The sequence below is a fragment of the Bombina bombina genome, chromosome 6, assembly GCF_027579735.1.
Source record: "Bombina bombina isolate aBomBom1 chromosome 6, aBomBom1.pri, whole genome shotgun sequence".
Taxonomy (NCBI): Eukaryota; Metazoa; Chordata; class Amphibia; order Anura; family Bombinatoridae; genus Bombina; species Bombina bombina.
In genome coordinates, this window is record NC_069504.1 from 1,086,532,983 (window position 1) to 1,086,556,382 (window position 23,400).

The window sequence follows — 23,400 nt, forward strand, 5'->3', positions numbered from 1 at the left end:
CATTCTAACATATAACCCTATTTTCTGCAGGCAGCTTCTGATGTACACACAAGAAGTGGATGGTGACTGCAGTTCCTGTGAGGAGGATCTTTTTATTCTGTGAGTGTCCTTGAGCTCTCCCATTATATTTATATGGTCGTTGACGCAAACCTGAACCTCAATAGCAAAAAACATTTGTTAATGCCGAGTTTAACCCTTTGGTGCCAGGGTTAACGTGTCTACATCGGAACAACTGTTTCAGTGTAAACAAATTGAAATCTCGCGATGGTGCACGTGATCACAAGATTTCAATAATGGGATTGCGTCAGGGGGGCATCTATATGATGCTAGGCATGTCCTCCAGACCACAAACCCATCAGGGAAGTGCCAGTGGCTTCAGGAAAGCCAAGCGGTTATGACATTGTATTCCGTTCTTCGGCACTAAAGCCCAGCAAAATTTGGACGGAATGCAACGTCCTAACGGCGTTAAAGGGACATAAAACAGTGTTATTGCAAAACATTTCTGTTGCCTTTTAACCCTTTGGCTGCTAATCCATTTCCCACCTGGGTGCTAATATTTTCTTTTTCTTTTTTAAATTTTTAAATTTATTTTTTTTAACTTTATTTTTTTTTTTTTACAGACCCCCAATACTTACCCTGTTGGAAAGGGTAGGTGATTACCTATCCAACGGTGGGTCTTGGGGGTCTGTAGCTGCTTAGATGCCTGAGATACAGGCTTCTAAGCAGCATGCCCCCTCCTCCTATACTTAACATTGTTAAGTATAAATAAAGTTGCGCGGTGACGTCACCGCGCATCACGTGAAGCCCCGGCGATGCCTGTCACTCTACAGGCACGATCACCAGGGTAGGAGCGGTTAGGAGCCCCCAGATCTCCCGCAAGGTGGGAGTGTGCTCATGACTGCTCTGAGCCGTCATTAGCACCAGAGTGAGAAACTCTGTGACGGCTCAGAGCCGTCATTAGCACTCAAAGGGTTAATAGATTAAAATATAGGTAAAGTGCTAACATTTTCAGAATATTTTCTGCAGTTGGTTTTCAATAGCCAAACTCCCCTCAACAATTAATAGAACCCGCAAAGTTTTGCAGTTATCGTATCACCTCTGCTGTAGCCAATCAGCTGTGAGGGTTAGACTGGGGAAGTCTGCAGTGTGAACTTAAAGGGACATTAAACACTTTGAGATAGTAATATAAAATGATAAATCATATTTATGACACCTTTTAATAAAGGCTCGGCGAAATACGTCGGGTGACGCGAGAGTGCATCGTAAGTATTTCTTTCTCACTCTCTATGAATACTGCATCATCCAGGTCTGTGACTTTTTATTATGTACTTCACAAAGAAATTTTATGATTTACCTAAACACAGCTTGAGACTCTGGAAATCTATGAAGTCCGTATTCTCTGCATACATGGATCTAATTGCCTATATGTGATACAGTTGTTACAAGCAAGTCTTTGACTAAGGCCCTACAGCAGTATTTACCCTTCTTGTGTGTGTAATATTTTGAATGCATCATTCTATCAAGCATTTATTTAGTCTTTAATTTTTTTTTAAATTCTCAGAATTTCATTAAAGGGACAGTCTACACCAGAATTTTTTAAAAAGATAGATAATCTCTTTATTACCCATACCCCAGTTTTGCATAACCAACACTGTTAAATTGAATATACTTTTTACCGCTGTGATCACCTTGTATCTAAACCTCTGCAGACTGTCCCTTATTTCATTTATTTTTTATTTAATTTTTTATAACTGATTTTATTTAGAACGTAAAATGTTACAGTTTTGGGAGGCGCAGTTCCCCAATGTCTACATAGTTACACCAGTTGGTTTACATCAAAGTAATCAAAACATGGAGTTTGATAGAAACAAGGGGACCTTCTTTCACATATCTGTAGAGTATAGCTTTGAAGATATTTTGAAGGTAGGGGAGGGAGAGAGGGAAAAGAAAAGAAAGATAGGGAAGGTGAGGGGAGAGTAAAGAGCGGCTACTTTAATAGCTGTTCAAGAAGTTGTATTGTAACTAGGAAGAAATGTTACGTAATCCTGTCTTGATGAATATATTATTTGACTACACAGGAGCGTTAGGTTTTTCTGTTTTTGTTAAACGAGATTGCCCTTTGTTGGCTTATTCCATAAGGTTGAGTAATATTTACAGTTGGAGTTGTTATACCTGGTTCTCTAAATTAATGGCTTTGTGTTTGAGGTAGTGTTCCCAAGGACCCCTCACTTCAACATAGATGTCCATTTTGGCATTTTTCATATAATAATATTCCTCTAGATCTAAAAATTCTGAAACTCTGTGTTTCCACATAATCAAATTAGGGGCATCTCTACTTCTCCAGTTCTTAGCTATCAAATATTTTATGCTATTTATCACTACGTAGAATAATTTTATGTGGGGTTTGTGTTTAATTTTTGGAGGATTGTTTAATAACCATAGCAAAGGGTCCAGACTGAATTGAGTATCCAGTATTATTTCAATTTTTTATATGATCGTTCTACAGAAGTTTTGGATCACATTACACCACCACCACATGTGTGCCATGTTGCTACCTCCTATGACCGCATCTCCAACAGTGGTCCGGTTTAGTATGGAAAAGGTAGTGGAGTTTTCTCGGGGTCAAGTACCATCTATGTAAAAGTTTTAGATTTATCTCTATCAGAGATAAAGATATGGATGTTTTTGTTATGTTGTGGAATATAGAGACACCCGTTTGTGGTAGGATAATTATTCCCAGGTCGTCCTCCCATCTTTCGAGGTAAGTTGAGATATAACCGGGAGTATTCGTAGTTAGTATTTTATAGATCGATGAGAGGGTATGTGTGATTGGTGGTTCTCTAATGCATAAGATTTCGAAATTTGTTAACGGTCTGACCATATTTCTGTTTTGTGCATGCTGGGTGACGTAGCGGTAGGTACGGTGGTATGTGAACCAATTATGGAAACACGCATATCACCTTTCTATAAGCTCTACTTGTTGGAGAATTTTCCCCCCAGCTTTTATCATGTGGATTGAGATATCGCGGAGGGGTTTGTTCGGCATGGCTGGGATAGCATTGTAACCTAATGTGAATTGCACATTTTCTATCAATGAGGTTAGAGGGGATGGTTTAGACGAAATGTTAATGTGTGTAGTTATGATGTGCTCCCACATAGAGAAGATTTCCACTATCAGTGGTGCGTTGTTTATCAATGTGTTTTTGGACCTCTCCATGCTCCAGCATAGTCTCCCCAAATGGGGGGTATCAGTTAATAGGTGTTCTATCTGGACCCATCTATTGTGGTCATAGTGTATTTGCCAATCATCTATTCTTTGCAAAAAGATGGCTTGCCTGTAAAATGTTATGTTGGGTATACCCAACCCACCTTGAAGCCTGGGAGTTTGCATGATTTTGTTAATGATTCTATGGGGCCTTCTGTTCCAGACAAAATCACTAAATGCTTTTTGTATGCATGGGATATAATTTTTGGGTAGTGGGATCGGTAGGGCTTGAAGGATGTACAGTAGTCGGGGAAAGATATTCATTGTGATGACATTTATTCAGCCCATCCATGATAATTTTTTTGACAGACACGAGGAAAGATCTCTTATAATGGTGGTTCTAATCGGTTCATAATTTCTGCTGAATGTGCCTTCTATTGTTTTTGCTAGTTCAATGCCTAAGTAATGGAGTGTATGTTTGCACCAAGTGAAAGGGGTCAAATTTTTGACTTTGTGTATAGTCTGTTCGTCAAGGTTAATGTTTAGCATCTCTGATTTAGCTGAATTAATTTTAAAGTGAGTAGAACGTTTGAAATTCTAGTAACAAGGCGGGAATAGAAGTTTCTGGCTCAGTGAGTGAGAAAAGAATATTGTCTGTGAAAAGAGACATTACATATGTTTTCTGACCAATTTGGATGCCTTTTATGTGTGTGTTATGTCTAATATTGATCGCTATAGTTTTGATAAACAGGCAAATAGGAGGGGGAGAGGGGACAACCCTGGCAAGTTCCGTTAGTTATTGTAAATGTGTCTGACAGTGTGCCTTTGATTATTTGTTTAGCGTTGGGGCAGGAATATGGGGAAACAATTATATTTAACATCTGAGGACCCAGCCCCATATGTGTTTGTGTTAGGTGGAGGAATTCCCAATCAACACGGTCAAAGGCCTTTCTGCGTCTATGGACAGAAAGAGTCCTGGGATTTCTCTCTCTTGCACGTATTGAATAAGGTTTAAGTCCCTGACCGTATTGTCTTTAGCTTCACGTTTGGGTATAATTCCCACTTAGTCTCGATGGATTAGCTCATGTATGTGGTTCAATCTATTTGCCAGTATTTTTGCGAAGACTTTTACGTCCGAATTTATCAATGAGATTGGTCTTTAATGAGATGGATGATCAAATGATTTGTTTGGCTTAGGTAACAATATAATATGCGCTTCTAGTGAACTAGGGCATAAAGATTTAGATTTATCTATATAGTTAAAAAGGTTGGTGAGGTGAGGAAGTAGGTCCTCTTGATATGGTTTTGGCAACGGGTACTATAAACAATCTGGGCCTGGTGCTTTGCCTATTGGGAGATCTTTTAAGGCAAGTTTAATTTCCTCAGAGGTTATGGGGTCCTCTAATTGATCTTTTTTGAGAAGTGGGAATTTGGGGGAGGGGAAGGGAAGTTAAATGAGTTTATTGTAGCGACTTTTTTTCTTTTTCTTGGGGCAACAGTGTGGGTTGGTCATTTAAGTTATATAGTTTTCTATAGTATTTTCTAAAGACATTTCATATGGCCTTAGAGGAGAAGAGTTCTTTATTTTGGTCATCTTTGATATTTAAAATGTAAGATTATTTTTTTGCTTTTTGTTTCAGGTATCGTGCCAAAGCTCTACCAGCTTTGTTGCGACCTTCGTAGTGTAATTAGAAGGCCGCTAAATGCCACTGCGCACCACTCGTGTATTATGCCCAACCGTGAAGGGGTTAATTAGGGAGCTTGTAGGGTTAATTTTAGCTTTAGTGTAGAGATCATCCTCCCACCTGACACATAACATCCCCTGATCCCTCCCAAACAGCTCTTTCCTCCCCCACCCCACAATTGTCTCTGCCATTTTAAGTACTAGCCCCCAACCTTCCTGATTCTCCCCCCGCCCAAACAGTTCTCTAACCCTCCCCCTCTACCTTATTGTCCTCTGGCTTGTAACCCACACCATGCTTTTTGCTTTTTTATATTTAAACTCTGGCATACTTTTTTTGCCATCTAATTTTAAGTTTATTTTTTATAGGGTGCTATGAATTTTCATCTTAGTCATAAAAACTTTTTATTGTTATTGGAGACATAACACTTTTTTGTATTGCACATTCCAATTTTGTATTTGTTTTGCTTTCAAGTTTTAACAGTGGAATAATTCAATGACAAAATACTGCTAGGTTCATTCTATCAAGGATGTTGCTGAAATCTCATAGGAATACAAAAAATAGTGCCCCTAGTGTAACGTCCCAAATAATTGAGATGACGACTTCCATTTTCAAAATTACTCAACTTTATATGAATCTTTTATATGAAATGCTTCTATATGTTTTTATATGATATACTTCTGTATTATGTTTTTATATGATATACTTTTATATATGATGTTTTTATATGATATACTTCTATATGATATTTTTATGATATGCTTCTATATCATATGTTTTTATATGATATACTTCTATATGATTTTTTTATATGATATGCTTCTATATCATATGTTTTTATGATATACTAATATATCATATGTTTTTATGATATACTTCTATATCATATGTTTTTATATGATATGCTTCTATATGATGTTTTTATATGATATGCTTCTATATGATATTTTTATATGATATGCTTCTATATCATATGTTTTTATGACATACTAATATATCATATGTTTTATGATATGCTTCTATATGATATTTGTATATGATTTGCTTCTATATCATATGTTTATATGATATGCTTCTATATGATATTTTTATATGATATGCTTCTATATCATATGTTTTTATATGATATACTTCTATATGATATTTGTATATGATATGCTTCTATATCATATGTTTATATGATATACTTCTATATGATATTTTTATATGATATGCTTCTATATCATATTTTTTTATATGATATACTTCTATATGATATTTGTATATGATATGCTTCTATATCATATGTTTTTATGATATACTTCTATATCATATGTTTTTATATGATATTCTTCTATATGATGTTTTTATATGATATTCTTCTATATGATGTTTTTATATGATATTCTTCTATATGATGTTTTTATATGATATACTTATATATGATGTTTTTATATGATATACTTTATGATATTTGTATATATGCTTCTATATCATATGTTTTTATGATATACTTCTATATCATATGTTTTTATATGATATGCTTCTATATGATGTTTTTATATGATATACTTCTATATGATGTTTTTATATGATATACTTCTATATGATGTTTTTATATGATATACTTCTATATGATGTTTTTATATGATATACTTATATATGATATTTTTATATGATATGCTTCTATATCATATGTTTTTATGATATACTTCTATATCATATGTTTTTATGATATGCTTCTATATGATGTTTTTATTTGATATGCTTCTATATGATATGTTTTTATATGATATGCTTCTATATGATATGTTTTTATATGATATACTTCTATATGATATGTTTTTAAAGGACACTTGAAGTTTTTGATTCTAGAGGACAGACTCACCTCTAGTCTCATAAACCTCATGTTCCTTAAACACATATCTTTTCAATGACACATACAACTTACTGTAAGATGTCTCTCCTACCTGTCCCTCAACTTCCCTTTGTATCTCCTTTAGATTTTAAGCTTGAGAGCCTCTCTAACTGTAGCTCACTTTGTATAAAGAGCATCTACAACTGATTTAAGGGCAGGGCACTCCTCTCCTTTTACTTACGTTTGTCAATGTGAGTGTAGAAATATACAGTGTATTGTCTTACACAAAGTCTCATTGTAAGTTTCCTTCCTTAATTACTTGTGGGAATACAGAACCTGGCCACCAGGAGGAGGCAAAGACACCACAGCCAAAGGCTTACATACCTCCCCCACTTCCCTCATTCCCCAGTCATTCTTTGCCTTTCGTCACAGGAGGTTGGCAGAGAAGTGTCGGAAGTTTTTTCGGAGTAGTTCCTTATGAGGGGTACCTGCCCTTTGGGATGGAACTGGAGTTTTAAGTAGTCTTGTCAGCCTCTCAGTGAGAGGATTATTGAAAATTAGAGTCTGGAGATGCAAGGAGAGTCTTTCTGCGAAACTATTCAGGCTCAGATTAACAGCTCCTATAAGTAATCAGAGTTGACGAGTTTCGCTGCTTGCTTTCTTCACTCAAGTCCATGTCAGAGGCGCTGCTACTATCTGTCAAACTTGAAGAACTGTGTTGATGTACCATTTTATACGTTTATCGTTTCATTTTATACACACATGTTAACGATAGCAGACAGGGTCTCAGTAGGACTCCTTTATCTTTATGGAATCAAGGGTTAATATCTCCTGAGGGGGATTGTTGAACAGTGGGGTCTTATTTATCATATTTGTTATGTGATTTTGAATGCGTATGTGTAAGGAGACATTTTAGGCTCTTTGGCTGATACGGAACATACAGGTTACAGAGCTGCATAGTTTTATTAAGCTGACACGCTTTTTCTAGCAGGGGCGGTCCTGCTTGAGGCCCCATGTGACTGAGTGTAGTCATGGCTTGTCTTCTGTTTCCTGACCGAGTGGCTGCGGAGAAGAGTTCATTTCTCCACCTGTCTGGGTCATAGGAGGTGGTGAGTGCCCTAGCCATTGGGGGTGTAGGTGCCAGTTTGTTTGTTTTTTGTCTAAAACTCTTAATTGAAATAATGGAGGTGTCTGTTATTCTATAGGATTCCTCTGATACAGATTTTGATACCTGCGTATGTTGTGAGGAGGACTGTGTAGACCAGCCTGCTCAATTATGTTCCGTATGCTGCAATAGGGTGTTCTCTTCTAACAATGTTGAGATGTTGGAGACCACTGAGCCGTCTACCTCTGAGGATTCCTCGTCTCGTGAGGTGCGTACCCTAGATTCTTATCCTACACATGAAGTTTCCTTAAGTGCCATTACTCCTTCGTCTGAGGGAGACTTATTTTCTACCGGAGGCTACGAAGCGAAGGGTTAATCCGTGCTCTCCTACACATGGGCCGTTATGTAAAATGACGATTGGGCTAGATCTGTCATCCGGGGTGCAGTTCCCTCTGAGGCTTCAGAGATAGAACCTCCGGGATCGGAATCACCTGAATTGACTTAGAGTGGCACGCCTACGTTTACTCCTGAGAGAGATTTTGGCGATGTTAGAGGTTCCCAGTTCTGATCCGTCAGGTGGATCTCAGTCCTCTATATCAGATAACGATTTTGATTAGATGAGTGGAGAGGGTTGGATCCTCTCCTTTATCGTCTCTATGTATATAGTTATAGAATCCCAGTCCCGAGCTCTATGGGGGGTTTGTGTTGTACACAGGCAGGACCTGTTCGTTTGAACACCCTTTTGAATCCCTTTTTATGTGTTTAACCATTTTCTTTTCTAATCCGTCTCAGATAGTTTTTGTTTTAGGAGCTCAGGGTTCTTGTGGAAACTCTCTTTTGGAGTTTCGTCTCTTGGATTGTTTCTAGTTATATTGACTTTGATGGTCGAGATGGATGTCTTCCGATGGAAGCTTCTGAATCTCTGGTCGGGGTGATGTTCCCTCAATTTTATAGATATGAAAGTTTTAAGCCTCTGAGCTTGTTTTTATATTTGTTTATTTTCAGTTCCTAGCGCTGCAGGAACTTAAGTTTTTTTGTTCGTCATAACAGACGTGTCGTACCCTTGATGACGGGTAGGACCTGTTTTGGGTAATAGTTCAGTCTGTTATTCCTTTCTCATATAGAGAAGGAGCCTTTCTAATTATTCTAGTCCGGGCAAAGTGGGCCCTTCTATACTGAAGGACAGGCAGGACCTGTCTTCGGTTCTTCAGGATGGGCACTTGATGCTGGATCATATGGGTCCGGCGGTCCTAGAGGCCAGAGTTGAGCTGTTCATTCTGTTTTTTTCTGGACTAGGGGACATTTGGAGTTTTGTCCAGGTACTCTTCGCATTGTCATACACTGTGGGTGAATGGCCCAATTAGGAGAGGGGTTCTCTCGTCCTTCTGGGTCCGATGATCTTTAAGCAGAGCTTAATACATGGTTTTCTCTACCTGGATTTAGGAAGAAGGTTATCTTTCCTGTCCAAAACGGTCCAGTGTAGTCTGGTAGTTTTCTCTATGGAACTAGAAGGTGGATGATTAGAATCTGCCGGCTGTCGCTGGATGTTCATGTAAAATCATGCTTGTTTAAGCAGGTCCGGTTCTTATGGACCGTTTTTCTTCCGGAACCTCGATTCGATCCTTAATTTTGGGATCTGGGGTTTAATGTGACAGTAGCCTATTTCTAGGTGTTGCGGTGGCTCCTGAGTCTTGGCGTTTCTGGTTTTTCCAGCATCTTCTAGTAGACCTTTTGGGATTTGCTTCCTGCCGGTTCCATCCTCAGAGGTGGACCTAGACCTGAGTTCTGGGGTTGTCACCAGGTTGGATCCTTTAGATGCGGCTTTAGAGCTTACGAAGTTCAATTCACTTCATCGGGTTCTGCCCTCCAATTCACCTTCAGGCCCTAGTTGGCGCTGTGTGAATTCAGCCCAGGCCGAGTCTTCGACATGGCTTGGGTTCTTGACTATGTCTAGAGTCTTTGTGGTTTACTGGTTGGGGACTTGTTCTCTGGTGTTGAGGACTTTTCTCCTAGTCCCCCTGGGGAAGTTTTGTCTTGGTCTCTTCCCTGTCAGCAGGGAGAGAGTGGTTTCTGGGGTATGTGAATCAAGATTTTCCTTCCAGTCATCCTTGGGTTTTTTTTTCAGTCGAGCATTTGGCTCTGAGGTCTGGTCTTCTGGATACATGCCAGCTGAGACCTCTTGATGGGTGGATTATTTCTGAGTTAGTGAGGGAGGGTCTCGAATTTGGTGGTGGGCGAAGGCCCACTACGGCTCTTGACTGTAATCCATTCTCTGAGCGTGCTCTTCCGGAACGGTTGTTCCTTACGGTCATCAGTTTGATTTAACTTTCCAGAAGTTTTCAAATGTGTATCTAAGAAAGCAGAGCTTCTGAGTCGAGGTCCGCAGGACTATTTGCCCGAGGGGATTATTTTCAGGCCTAGCAAGCTGTCGGCTTGGAGTTTGAATTCTGCTGTGGCAGTTTTCTTCCTTCTGAGGAGGTCTATTTTAACCTTCTCCTTTTCGGCCATGTCACTTTTTTTCAAGGATGGCTCGATTCTATCTGGAGTGGGCGTCTGCGAGACGTTTGCTCCATTTGTTATCCGTGGGTTCGTAATCCCGGGTTAGAGGCTTGCTGTCATGAGAGTTCCCTTGTTGCAGGGATCTACCGGGTCAGAGTCACTTTTTTGCCTGGGATCCTTTCTTCCGGGGCGAATTGCGAGGTATCGCTGGGACCTAGAGTTTTTTTTTTTATGAAGGGTTTAGTCCTTTCCTTCAGCTCGTTCCTGGTTCCTCATCACCTATTTTAAGCGTGGAGGACTCCCTCTCTTTTTGTCGGGAGAGCTAGCTTGTCCATTCTCTCTTCTGGATCCTCGAGTTCTCCTCTTCCCCTCTAGAATGAGCTGGTGAAGGGTTTTTCTAGCTAGTTCTTGTTCAAAGGGGTAACCTGCCAGGATAGCCTGTCGGTTGACTTAGCTGCCTGACATGCGGAGGTTTCAGATGGTTACCAGCTGTGGTTCCTTTCTCTGGTATGCTCTTACGCAAGCAGTTTTTGCTCTCCGTTTGTGCTCCAGTTCCAGAGATTGATTGATCTTCCAGGTATCAGTTGTGTGTGCTAGGGCACTGCCTGCGACAGGGCAGGCAAGTCCATTCCTTGCTCCATTTGGGGTTGGTTCTTCCTTCAGGAGTTACATCGGGTACCTTTGTACCTGTTCTGGAGGTGGTCTTTGAATCTTATTCAAGGACCTATTTAGTCTGTAGATTGTTTTTCTACTTGTCATAGGTTCCTGTGTTGCAATTTGCAACACGTTCTTCTTGCTTGTGGTCTTCCCTTTAATCGGGCTATCCAAGTTATTCTCCCTAAGATGGTCATATCATTGTCCAAATGGGAAGAGGTTCTTAGTTTTTAGGGGAATCTTTCCTTGAGGTTCTGTCAAACTTAATCAGAGTAGTCAGTTCTTACTTTATGTTGTTCATACCTGGGGGGGTGCTAGGTTTTGGAAGCTGATTATCTTCCTCCTTGTTAGTGGAGGAGTGTTCTATGCTGGCTCTAGGAGACAGTGGGACACTAGCCTCCTCAGAGGTTTATGGCTCGGTTCGAGTGCAGTGACATTTTTTTGGGTCTCTGACATGAGATCCTATGGTTCTGGTTGTTGGGTGGCTGCTTGGTCCTCCTAACATTCTTATTATTTTTATTATTTTTGCTTCTATCAAGGAAGCCTTCAGGAGTTTGGTTTTCTTGCAGGCTGTGGTGCCCTCAGGTTGAGCTGCCTCTTATTTGTACCCTCCTATTAGCATTCAGTGTCCTCTGTAGCTTGGGTATAATTTTCCCACAAGTAATGAATGCAGCTGTGGACTCTCCCTGTATTTAGAAGGAAAACATAAAATTATGACTTACCAGATAATTTCCTTTCCTTTGATACAGGGAGAGTCCACAGCTCCTGCCCATGCTCTCTGGTGGGTTGCCCTAAATTTAAGTTATTTTTCTTCTGGCACCTTTTTCACCCTGATATTTCGATATTTCTCCTACTGTTCCTTGTTCCCTCGGCAGAATGACTGGGGGATGAGGGAAGTGGGGGAGGTATTTTAGCCTTTGGCTGGGGTGTCTTTGCCTCGTCCTGGTGGCCAGGTTCTGTATTCCCACAAGTAATGAATGCAGCTGTGGACTCTCCCTGTATCGAAGGAAAGGACATTATCTAGTAAGTCATAATTTGATTTTTATTGTATTGTACCCTTATGATTTTAATAAACCTTTTGTACAGCATTGCATAAAATGTTGGCGTTTTATAAATAAAGAATAATAATAATCTAAAACTGCCATCTCCCCTCTGCAAAAGAAATCTATTTCTTTCTAATGACACGGTGAGTCCACGGATCATCATCAATTTCTGTTGGGAATATCACTCCTGGCCAGCAGGAGGAGGCGAATAGCACCACAGCAAAGCTTTTAAGTATAACTTCCATTCCCACAACCCCCAGTCATTCTCTTTGCCTGCATTACAGGAAGAGATGAAGATTTTGGTGTCTGAATTATTTCTCTTCAATCAAAATTTTATTATTTTGAAAGCAGAGTAGGATTGCTCTGATATTTCCTTTCAAGAGGCGGTATAGCCGTGCTCCACGTTAGTCTCTTCAATAGGGCAGTGGTGGCTTTAAAGCAGTTAGGAACTTGTAAAGTGGGCTTTGCTGTGTTTTCCTAACAGGTTGCTGCCCTGGTATAGAAAGCCTGAGTAAGTTTACTCTTTCTTTTTTCCACAGGTCTCTATGAGGAGAGGCATCCTCTCATACTTTGTGAGGTTGTCTGACTGCCGGGCGACTGGAATGCAGGTAAGTGCCTTTTTTGTCTTCTGGGGCTAGGAGGCTGGCACTGAGAGTTGAGGACCCTCTGCAGTTAAGGGACAATATATCATTAGTTAGGATGTTAAGGCAGTGGCAGGCACTATATTGCTGTGACCTGGAGACAACATGGAAGGGTTAACTCTCTAATTGAGGGCTCAGAGTTCCATTGTTTACCCTTAAACAATTGTTTACCCTTTATTTTTTGTGGGCAGAAGTTTTAGATAGCTTTGTGGCTTAGCAGAATTAGAAAATCACTGTTTATGCTTTTGTTCTCAGTCTGAGGATCGAGACTGGTTTATATGTGTTTGCTATGCCGGGACTTGTTAGAAGAGCGCAACATTTGTTAGTGGCGTTCTTCCTACGGGGCTGAGTGTTCCTCTAGAGAAACGCAGCGCTTTATGTTTAACTTAAATTTTTAATTCTTCATGTTTTTGTGGGAGTTGGGGCTTCATAGCGCAGTCAGTGTTTGGCAGCATGAAGAAGGCTGTTTCTCCAACATAGGTGTGTCCGGTCCACGGCGTCATCCTTACTTGTGGGATATTCTCTTCCCCAACAGGAAATGGCAAAGAGCCAGCAAAGCTGGTCACATGATCCCTCCTAGGCTCCGCCTACCCCAGTCATTCTCTTTGCCGTTGTACAGGCAACATCTCCACGGAGATGGCTTAGAGTTTTTTAGTGTTTAACTGTAGTTTTTATTATTCAATCAAGAGTTTATTTTAAAATAGTGCTGGTATGTACTATTTACTCTGAAACAGAAAAGAGATGAAGGTTTGTATGAGGAAAATGATTTTAGCAACCGTTACTAAAATCCATGGCTGTTCCACACAGGACTGTTGAGAGGAATTATCTTCAGTTGGGGGAACAGTGAGCAGTCTTTTGCTGCTTGAGGTATGACACATTCTAACAAGACGATGTAATGCTGGAAGCTGTCATTTTCCCTATGGGATCCGGTAAGCCATTTTTATTCAGACAGTAAATAAGGGCTTCACAAGGGTTTATTAAGACTGTAGACATTTTCTGGGCTAAATCGATCATATTTACACATATTTAGCCTTGAGGAATCATTTAATCTGGGTATTTTTTGTAAAATAATATCGGCAGGCACTGTTTTAGACACTTTATTCTATAGGGGCTTTCCCTAATCATAGTCAGAGCCTCATTTTCGCGCCGGTATGGCGCACTTGTTTTTGAGAACAGCATGGCATGCAGCTGCATGTGTGTGGAGCTCTGATACATAGAAAAGTCTTTCTGAAGGCTTCATTTGGTATCGTATTCCCCTTTGGGCTTGGTTGGGTCTCAGCAAAGCAGATTCCAGGGACTGTAAAGGGGTTAAATATAAAAACGGCTCCGGTTCCGTTATTTTAAGGGTTAAAGCTTCCAAATTTGGTGTGCAATACTTTTAAGGCTTTAAGACACTGTGGTGAAATTTTGGTGAATTTTGAACAATTCCTTCATACTTTTTCGCAATTGTAGTAATAAAGTGTGTTCAGTTTAAAATTTAAAGTGACAGTAACGGTTTTATTTTAAAACGTTTTTTGTGCTTTGTTATCAAGTTTATGCCTGTTTAACATGTCTGAACTACCAGATAGATTGTGTTCTGACTGTGGGGAAGCCAAGGTTCCTTCTCATTTAAATAGATGTGATTTATGTCATAAAAAATTTAGTAAAAATGATGCCCAAGATGATTCCTCAAGTGAGGGGAGTAAGCATGGTACTGCATCATCCCCTCCTTCGTCTACACTAGTCTTGCCCATACAGGAGGCCCCTAGTACATCTAGCGCGCCAATACTCCTTACTATGCAACAATTAACGGCTGTAATGGATAATTCTATCAAAAACATTTTAGCCAATATGCCCACTTATCAGCGAAAGCGCGACTGCTCTGTTTTAGAAAATACTGAAGAGCATGAGGACGCTGATGATATTGTTTCTGAAGGGCCCCTACACCAGTCTGAGGGGGCCAGGGAGGTTTTGTCTGAGGGAGAAATTTCAGATTCAGGAAAAATTTCTCAACAAGCTGAACCTGATGTGATTACTTTTAAATTTAAGTTGGAACATCTCCGCGCTCTGCTTAAGGAGGTGTTATCCAATTTGGATGATTGTGATTATCTGGTCATTCCAGAAACACTATGTAAAATGGACAAGTTCCTAGAGGCCCCGGGGCCCCCCGAAGCTTTTCCTATATCCAAGCGGGTGGCGTACATTGTTAATAAAGAATGGGACAGGCCCGGTATACCTTTCGTACCTCCCCCCATATTTAAAAAATTGTTTCCTATAGTCGACCCCAGAAAGGACTTATGGCAGACAGTCCCCAAGGTCGAGGGGGCGGTTTCTACTCTAAACAAGCGCGCCACTATACCCATAGAAGATAGTTGTGCTTTCCAAGATCCTATGGATAAAAAATTAGAAGGTTTGCTAAAAAAGATGTTTGTTCAGCAAGGTTACCTTCTACAACCAATTGCATGCATTGTCCCTGTCACTACAGCCGCGTGTTTCTGGTTCGATGAGCTAGAAAAGGCGATTATTAGTAATTCTTCTTCTTATGAGGAGATTATGGACAGAATTCGTGCTCTTAAATTGGCTAATTCTTTCACCCTAGACGCCACCTTGCAATTGGCTAGGTTAGCGGCGAAAAATTCTGGGTTTGCTATTGTGGCGCGCAGAGCGCTTTGGTTAAAATCTTGGTCAGCGGATGCGTCTTCCAAGAACAAATTGCTTGACATTCCTTTCAAGGGGAAAACACTGTTTGGCCCTGACTTGAAAGAGATTATCTCTGATATCACTGGGGGCAAGGGCCACGCCCTTCCTCAGGATAGGTCTTTCAAGGCCAAAAATAAACCTAATTTTCGTTCCTTTCGCAGAAACGGACCAGCCCCAAGTGCTACGTCCTCTAAGCAGGAGGGTAATACTTCTCAAGCCAATCCAGCCTGGAGACCTATGCAAGGCTGGAACAAAGGAAAGCAGGCCAAGAAACCTGCCACTGCTCCCAAGACAGCATGAGATGCGGGCCCCCGATCCGGGACCGGATTTGGTGGGGGGCAGACTCTCTCTCTTCACTCAGGCTTGGGCAAGAGATGTTCTGGATCCTTGGGCGCTAGAAATGGTCTCCCAAGGTTATCTTCTGGAAGTGATTCATCCTGTTCCATTAAGAGAACGAGGGATGGGGTTCTACTCCAATCTGTTCGTAGTTCCCAAAAAAGAGGGAACGTTCAGACCAATCTTAGATCTCAAGATCCTAAACAAGTTTCTCAAGGTTCCATCGTCCAAAATGGAAACCATTCGAACAATCCTTCCATCCAGGAAGGTCAATTCTTGACCACGGTGGATTTAAAGGATGCGTATCTACATATTCCTGTCCACAAGGAACATCATCGGTTCCTAAGGTTCGCATTCCTGGACAAGCATTACCAGTTCGTGGCGCTTCCTTTCGGATTAGCCACTGCTCCAAGGATTTTCTCAAAGGTACTAGGGTCCCTTCTGGCGGTGCTAAGACCAAGGGGCATTGCTGTAGTACCTTACTTGGACGACATTCTGATTCAAGCGTCGTCCCTTCCTCAAGCAAAGGCTCACACGGACATAGTCCTGGCCTTTCTCAGATCTCACGGATGGAAAGTGAACGTGGAAAAGAGTTCTCTATCTCCGTCGACAAGAGTTCCCTTCTTGGGAACAATAATAGACTCCTTAGAAATGAGGATTTTTCTGACAGAGACCAGAAAAACAAAACTTCTAAACTCTTGTCGGATACTTCATTCCGTTCCTCTTCCTTCCATAGCGCAGTGCATGGAAGTGATAGGTTTGATGGTAGTGGCAATGGACATAGTTCCTTTTGCGCGCATTCATCTAAGACCATTACAACTGTGTATGCTCAGTCAGTGGAATGGGGACTATACAGACTTGTCTCCGAAGATACAAGTAAATCAGAGGACCAGAGACTCACTCCGTTGGTGGCTGTCCCTGGACAACCTGTCACAAGGGGTGACCTCCCGCAGACCAGAGTGGGTCATTGTCACGACCGACGCCAGTCTGATGGGCTGGGGCGCGGTCTGGGGATCCCTGAAAGCTCAGGGTCTTTGGTCTCGGGAAGAATCTCTTCTACCGATAAATATTCTGGAACTGAGAGCGATATTCAATGCTCTCAAGGCTTGGCCTCAGCTAGCGAGGGCCAAGTTCATACGGTTTCAATCAGACAACATGACGACTGTTGCGTACATCAACCATCAGGGGGGAACAAGGAGTTCCCTGGCGATGGAAGAAGTGACCAGAATCATTCAATGGGCGGAGACTCGCTCCTGCCACCTGTCTGCAATCCACATCCCAGGAGTGGAAAATTGGGAAGCGGATTTTCTGAGTCGTCAGACATTGCATCCGGGGGAGTGGGAACTCCATCCGGAAATCTTTGCCCAAATCACTCAACTGTGGGGCATTCCAGACATGGATCTGATGGCCTCTCGTCAGAACTTCAAGGTTCCTTGCTACGGGTCCAGATCCAGGGATCCCAAGGCGACTCTAGTAGATGCACTAGTAGCACCTTGGACCTTCAAACTAGCCTATGTATTCCCGCCGTTTCCTCTCATCCCCAGGCTGGTAGCCAGGATCAATCAGGAGAGGGCGTCGGTGATCTTGATAGCTCCTGCGTGGCCACGCAGGACTTGGTATGCAGATCTGGTGAATATGTCATCGGCTCCACCATGGAAGCTACCTTTGAGACGAGACCTTCTTGTTCAAGGTCCGTTCGAACATCCGAATCTGGTCCCACTCCAGCTGACTGCTTGGAGATTGAACGCTTGATCTTATCAAAGCGAGGGTTCTCAGATTCTGTTATTGATACTCTTGTTCAGGCCAGAAAGCCTGTAACTAGAAAAATTTACCACAAAATTTGGAAAAAATATATCTGTTGGTGTGAATCTAAAGGATTCCCTTGGGACAAGGTTAAGATTCCTAAGAGTCTATCCTTCCTTCGAGAAGGATTGGAAAAAGGATTATCTGCAAGTTCCTTGATGGGACAGATTTCTGCCTTGTCTGTGTTACTTCACAAAAAGCTGGCAGCTGTGCCAGATGTTCAAGCCTTTGTTCAGGCTCTGGTTAGAATCAAGCCTGTTTACAAACCTTTGACTCCTCCTTGGAGTCTCAACTTAGTTCTTTCAGTTCTTCAGGGGGTTCCGTTTGAACCCTTACATTCCGTTGATATTAAGTTATTATCTTGGAATGTTTTGTTTTTGGTTGCAATTTCTTCTGCTAGAAGAGTTTCAGAATTATCTGCTCTGCAGTGTTCTCCTCCTTATCTGGTGTTCCATGCAGATAAGGTGGTTTTACGTACTAACCTGGTTTTCTTCCAAAAGTTGTTTCTAACAAAAACATTAACCAGGAGATAGTCGTGCCTTCTCTGTGTCCGAAACCAGTTTCGAAGAAGGAACGTTTGTTGCACAATTTGGATGTTGTTCGCGCTCTAAAATTCTATTTAGATGCTACAAAGGATTTTAGACAAACATCTTCCTTGTTTGTTGTTTATTCGGGTAAAAGGAGAGGTCAAAAAGCAACTTCTACCTCTCTCTCTTTTTGGATTAAAAGCATCATCAGATTGGCTTACGAGACTGCCGGACGGCAGCCTCCTGCAAGGATCACAGCTCCTTCCACTAGGGCTGTGGCTTCCACATGGGCCTTCAAGAACGAGGCTTCTGTTGATCAGATATGTAGGGCAGCGACTTGGTCTTCACTGCACACTTTTACCAAATTTTACAAGTTTGATACTTTTGCTTCTTCTGAGGCTATTTTTGGGAGAAAGGTTTTGCAAGCCGTGGTGCCTTCCATCTAGGTGACCTGATTTGCTCCCTCCCTTCATCCGTGTCCTAAAGCTTTGGTATTGGTTCCCACAAGTAAGGATGACGCCGTGGACCGGACACACCTATGTTGGAGAAAACAGAATTTATGTTTACCTGATAAATTACTTTCTCCAACGGTGTGTCCGGTCCACGGCCCGCCCTGGTTTTTTAATCAGGTCTGATAATTTATTTTCTTTAACTACAGTCACCACGGTATCATATGGTTTCTCCTATGCAAATATTCCTCCTTAACGTCGGTCGAATGACTGGGGTAGGCGGAGCCTAGGAGGGATCATGTGACCAGCTTTGCTGGCTCTTTGCCATTTCCTGTTGGGGAAGAGAATATCCCACAAGTAAGGATGACGCCGTGGACCGGACACACCGTTGGAGAAAGTAATTTATCAGGTAAACATAAATTCTGTTTTTGACTCGTTGGTTTTGTGTCTATCTATTAGGCGCATTTTTTCTCTGTGCTGGCTTGGGTTCCCGCCCCCTTCTTTTCCTTGTGGAGGATAAGCGCCATTTTTGGCTCTTCATGAGCTGATCATGTGAGCACTCCCCTTTTTCTCCAACTTGGATTTTTTCTCGTATTAGTATGCCCCTGCATTTTTAGAGACATTAAGACTTGAAGCTTCCTTGCCTCTGATAATTGCTCACGATAATGGATATTGTTTACCTTATTCAGTAAACATTTTTTGAGGACACGTTCATTGTACCCTTCTGTGTATTGCTAGAAGGATTTATTTATAATGTTATTGTACGTTTTTCTGAAGGAAACGTTCATTGAATTCCTTCTGTGTACTGTACATTTTGCCCTAGTAGTATATCCACTGTATATGTATATGTATAGTGGTAATAATTCTATTTAGGCATTTTGACTAATCCAGCCTAAGATCCTATATATTGTTCATGATTTTGAAACAACGGCTTGTTCCTATTTGAGACATGTTTTGTTCTCCTCTGGGTTTCAGAATAGTAACAGAGAAGTCAAAGAAACTCATTTTAAGACTTAAAATTAAATTTGATTGAGCCATCATGTTTCCCAGGATGAGGCTGTTTAGGCAATGCCACAGCTCTCTCCTTTATTGTCCCATACCTCTATGGTGTCACATGCAGTGCCCTGCGGTTCCTCTAAATCTCCTGGAGGAGTATAATTGCCGGCAGATTTTACAGCTCAGGTATCCTCGGCGGTATCTGCAGCCTTTTCTGCTTTTCCTTTCTTATTGGGGAAACGCAAGACATTTAAAGATTCAGATAGTAATGTTCTGCTCCACTTTCTGCTACTCAGGTTGTTCTCTCTCCTAAAGCTAGCAAGGAAGATTCTCTGGTAGTTCTGAGAGTGAAATCTCAGATTGAGACAGTATAATTCCTTCATCTGATGCTGCGGTCATCTTCAGCTGTATGCTTGCACACCTCGTGTACTGTTATAGGAGGTTTTAGCTACTTGGACTACATCGATATCCCTGTCGTTGTCAACCCTTAGAAGTTTTGTGAACTTGATAATTTCTATGATGTTCCTTCCTTGAGGAAGGTTTCTGGACGTGCTATTGAAGTTTTCACAGGTGTAGGAGAAGCTAGAGATTCCTTTCTCCTTGTCTCCCGTCCTTTATAGGATTTCCCTGTTGCCGACACCATTAAAATGAACGGTGCCCTAAGTAGTTGATCCCTATGGAGGGTAACTGCTTTTTATGGATCCATGGATAAGGAGCTGGAGGTTTAATTGTTCTTTTAGAACAATACCTTGTCTTATTAGCCTTGCTGTCCTAGCCCGCCGGGCATTGCGGCTGAAATCTATGGTCGGATGAGAAGCCTACCTGTGGTTTAGTGGTACAGCTTAGGCTTTATAGTTCTGCAGTGGCAGGTTTATTTCCTTGAAATCCACGCTTCTGGTTTGGACTTGATCCAGCAGAAATTTCCTCTGACTTTAAGGATACGAAAAGGGTTTTCCTACCTCATGTCAAGAGAGTAAGACTAAAGGAAAATTTAATTTTCCTCTTTCTGCAGGGGATTTTCTTTCTAGAGTATCGGCATCCAGGTATGATGAGAAGATTTCCTTGAACCGGTTCAGGATCTTCATCTCTGGGAGTGAAAGTTCCTGTCCCGGTTTAGGAACGGGATCTAGGTATTTACCTCCGGTAACTCAGATCTAACCTTCAAAGTAGTATCCTATTTTTCCTTTGGTTCTAGAGGGCCTGTTCATAACATGACCGGACTGATTTTTCTCCTACATTGGTGTGTCCGGTCCACGGCTTCATCTTTACTTGTGGGAATATTCTCTTCCCTAACAGGAAATGGCAAAGAGGCACACAGCAAAAGCTGTCCATATAGCCCCTCCCCTGGCTCCGCCCCCAGTCATTCTCTTTGCCTGCTCTGAACAAGTAGCATCTCCACGGGGATGGTAAAGAGTATGTGGTGTTAGTTGTAGTTTTATTATCTTCTATCAAGAGTTTGTTATTTTAAAATAGTGCCGGTTTGTACTATTTACTCTGCAACAGAAAGTGATGAAGATTTCTATTAAAGAGGAGTATGATTTTAGCACCAGTAACTAGAATCCATTGCTGTTACCACACAGGACTGTTGAAACCAGAGAACTTCAGTTGGGGGTAACAGTTTGCAGACTTATCTGCTTCAGGTATGACCAGTCTATTTTCTAACACATGATAATGCTAGAAGACTGTCAGTTTTTTCCCTCAGGGGACCGGTAAGCCATTTTTCTTAGACTGAGTAACAGATTACAGGCTTACATATTGGGCTCTATACTGGTTGACACTGCTTGAGGGCTAAATCGATTGAATTATATCATAATTTTATGGCACTTGGAGTGTTTTATCAACTTAAAGACACTTTTGGAGACGTTATAACTATACCTGGCATTGGTTTAGACGCCTAATCTAGTCAGGAAGGCCCCTTCACTCTGGTATGCAGAGGGAGGAGGCCTCATTTTCGCGCCTCAGTTGCGCAGTTAATTCTAAAGGCAGTGCATGCAGCTTCATGTAAGAGGGTCCTGTGGCTAAGAAACAGACTCCGGAAGGCTTATTTCAGTGGTGAATTACCCCTAAGGAAGGTAAAAGCCGCAGCAAAGTCTGTGGCTGGGATTGTAGTGTGTCAAAACGGTTAAATTGATTAATTAGCTCCGGTTTGCTTATTTAGGGGTCTAGAGACTCCATATTTGGTGTGCAATACTGTCAAAGCATTAAGACACTGGGGTTTAAATTTTATTAAAATCGTATATTGCCTTCATAGTTTTTTGAACATTCAGAAATAAAGTGTGTTCTGTTTATTATTTAAAGAGACAGTAACGGTTTTGTTTAAAATCGTTTTTATTGCATTAATAGTCTGCCTAAATCTGCCTAACATGTCTGTGCCATCAGATAGCTTATGTTCTGTGTGTATGGAGGCCAAGGTGGTTCCTCCTCTAAATGTATGTGATAATTGTGCCACAGCGTCCAAACGAAGTAAGGACAGTACTGTCACATTTAATAAAATTGCCCAAGATGATTCTTATAATGAAGGTAGTGGGGATAGTTCATCATCCTCTCCTTCTGTGTCAACACCAGTTTTGCCCGCGCAGGCGATACCTAGTACAGCTAGCGCGCCAATGCTTGTTGCTATGCAACAATTAACAGCAGTAATGGATAATTCTATAGCAAATCTTTTGTCCAAACTGCCAGCATTTCAAAGAAAGCGTGATTGCTCAGTTTTAAATACAGATGAGCAAGGAGACGCTGACGATAACTTATCTATTTTACCCTCACATCAATCTGAATTGGCTGTGAGGGAGGGACTGTCTGAGGGAGAAATTTCTGACTCAGGTAAAATTTCTCAGCAGGCAGAACCTGATATCGTGGCATTTAAATTTAAGCTAGAACATCTCCGCGCCCTGCTTAAGGAGGTACTAGCTACTCTTGATGATTGTGATTCTTTGGTGATTCCAGAGAAGTTGTGCAAAATGGACAAATTCTTAGAGATCCCAGTGCACGCTGATGCCTTTCCAATACCCAAGAGGGTAGCGGACATAGTGAATAAGGAGTGGGAGAAACCGGGTATACCTTTTGTTCCACCTCCTATATTTAAGAAAATGTTCCCCATTGTAGACCCCAGAAGGGACGCATGGCAGACGGTCCCTAAGGTAGAGGGGGCAGTTTCAACGTTAGCAAAGCGCACAACTATTCCTATAGAAGACCGTTGCGCTTTCAAAGATCCTATGGATAAAAAATTGGAAGATCTTAAAAAGATTTTTGTTCAGCAAGGTTTCCTTCTTCAACCAATTTCCTGCATTATTCCTGTCACCTCGGCGGCGTCTTTTTGGTTTGAGGAATTAGAAAGTTCGCTACAGAAGGAGACTCCATATGATGAAGTCATGGACAGAATTCACGCACTAAAGTTGGCTAATTCCTTTATTTTGGATGCCGCTTTTCAAATGGCGAAATTAGCGGCAAAAAACTCAGGTTTTGCTATAGTGGCGCGCAGGGCGCTTTGGCTAAAATCCTGGTCGGCGGATGTGTCGTCCAAGACTAAATTACTTAATATTCCTTTCAAAGGTAAGACCCTTTTCGGGCCAGAATTGAAGGAGATTATTTCAGATATCACTGGGGGAAAGGGCCATGCCCTCCCACAGGATAGGCCTTTCAAGGCTAAGAACAAGCCTAATTTTCGTTCCTTTCGCAATTTCAGGAAAGGACCGGCCTCTAACTCTGCAGCCTCTAGACAAGAGGGTAACCCTGTCCAGCCCAAACCTGCATGGAAACCCTTGCAAGGCTGGAACAAGGGTAAACAGGCCAAGAAGCCTGCTGCTGCTACCAAGACAGCATGAAGGGGTAGCCCCCGATCCGGGACCGGATCTAGTAGGGGGCAGATTATCTCTCTTTGCTCAGGCTTGGGCAAGAGATGTTCCGGACCCCTGGGCACTAGAAATAGTGTCTCAGGGGTATCTTCT

At 41.6% G+C, this 23,400-nt stretch overlaps 1 protein-coding gene across 2 annotated transcripts in view; it reads left to right on the top strand.

Moving 5' to 3' along the window:
- DENND11 (DENN domain containing 11) overlaps positions 1 to 23,400 on the top strand; it is a 159,786-nt gene that overhangs the window by 78,256 nt on the left and 58,130 nt on the right. For both annotated transcript variants that reach the window (XM_053718996.1, XM_053718995.1), the window contains exon 8: positions 31 to 99. In XM_053718996.1, coding sequence (XP_053574971.1) covers positions 31 to 99 — 69 coding nt within the window. The remainder of the gene's footprint in view (positions 1 to 30; positions 100 to 23,400) is intronic.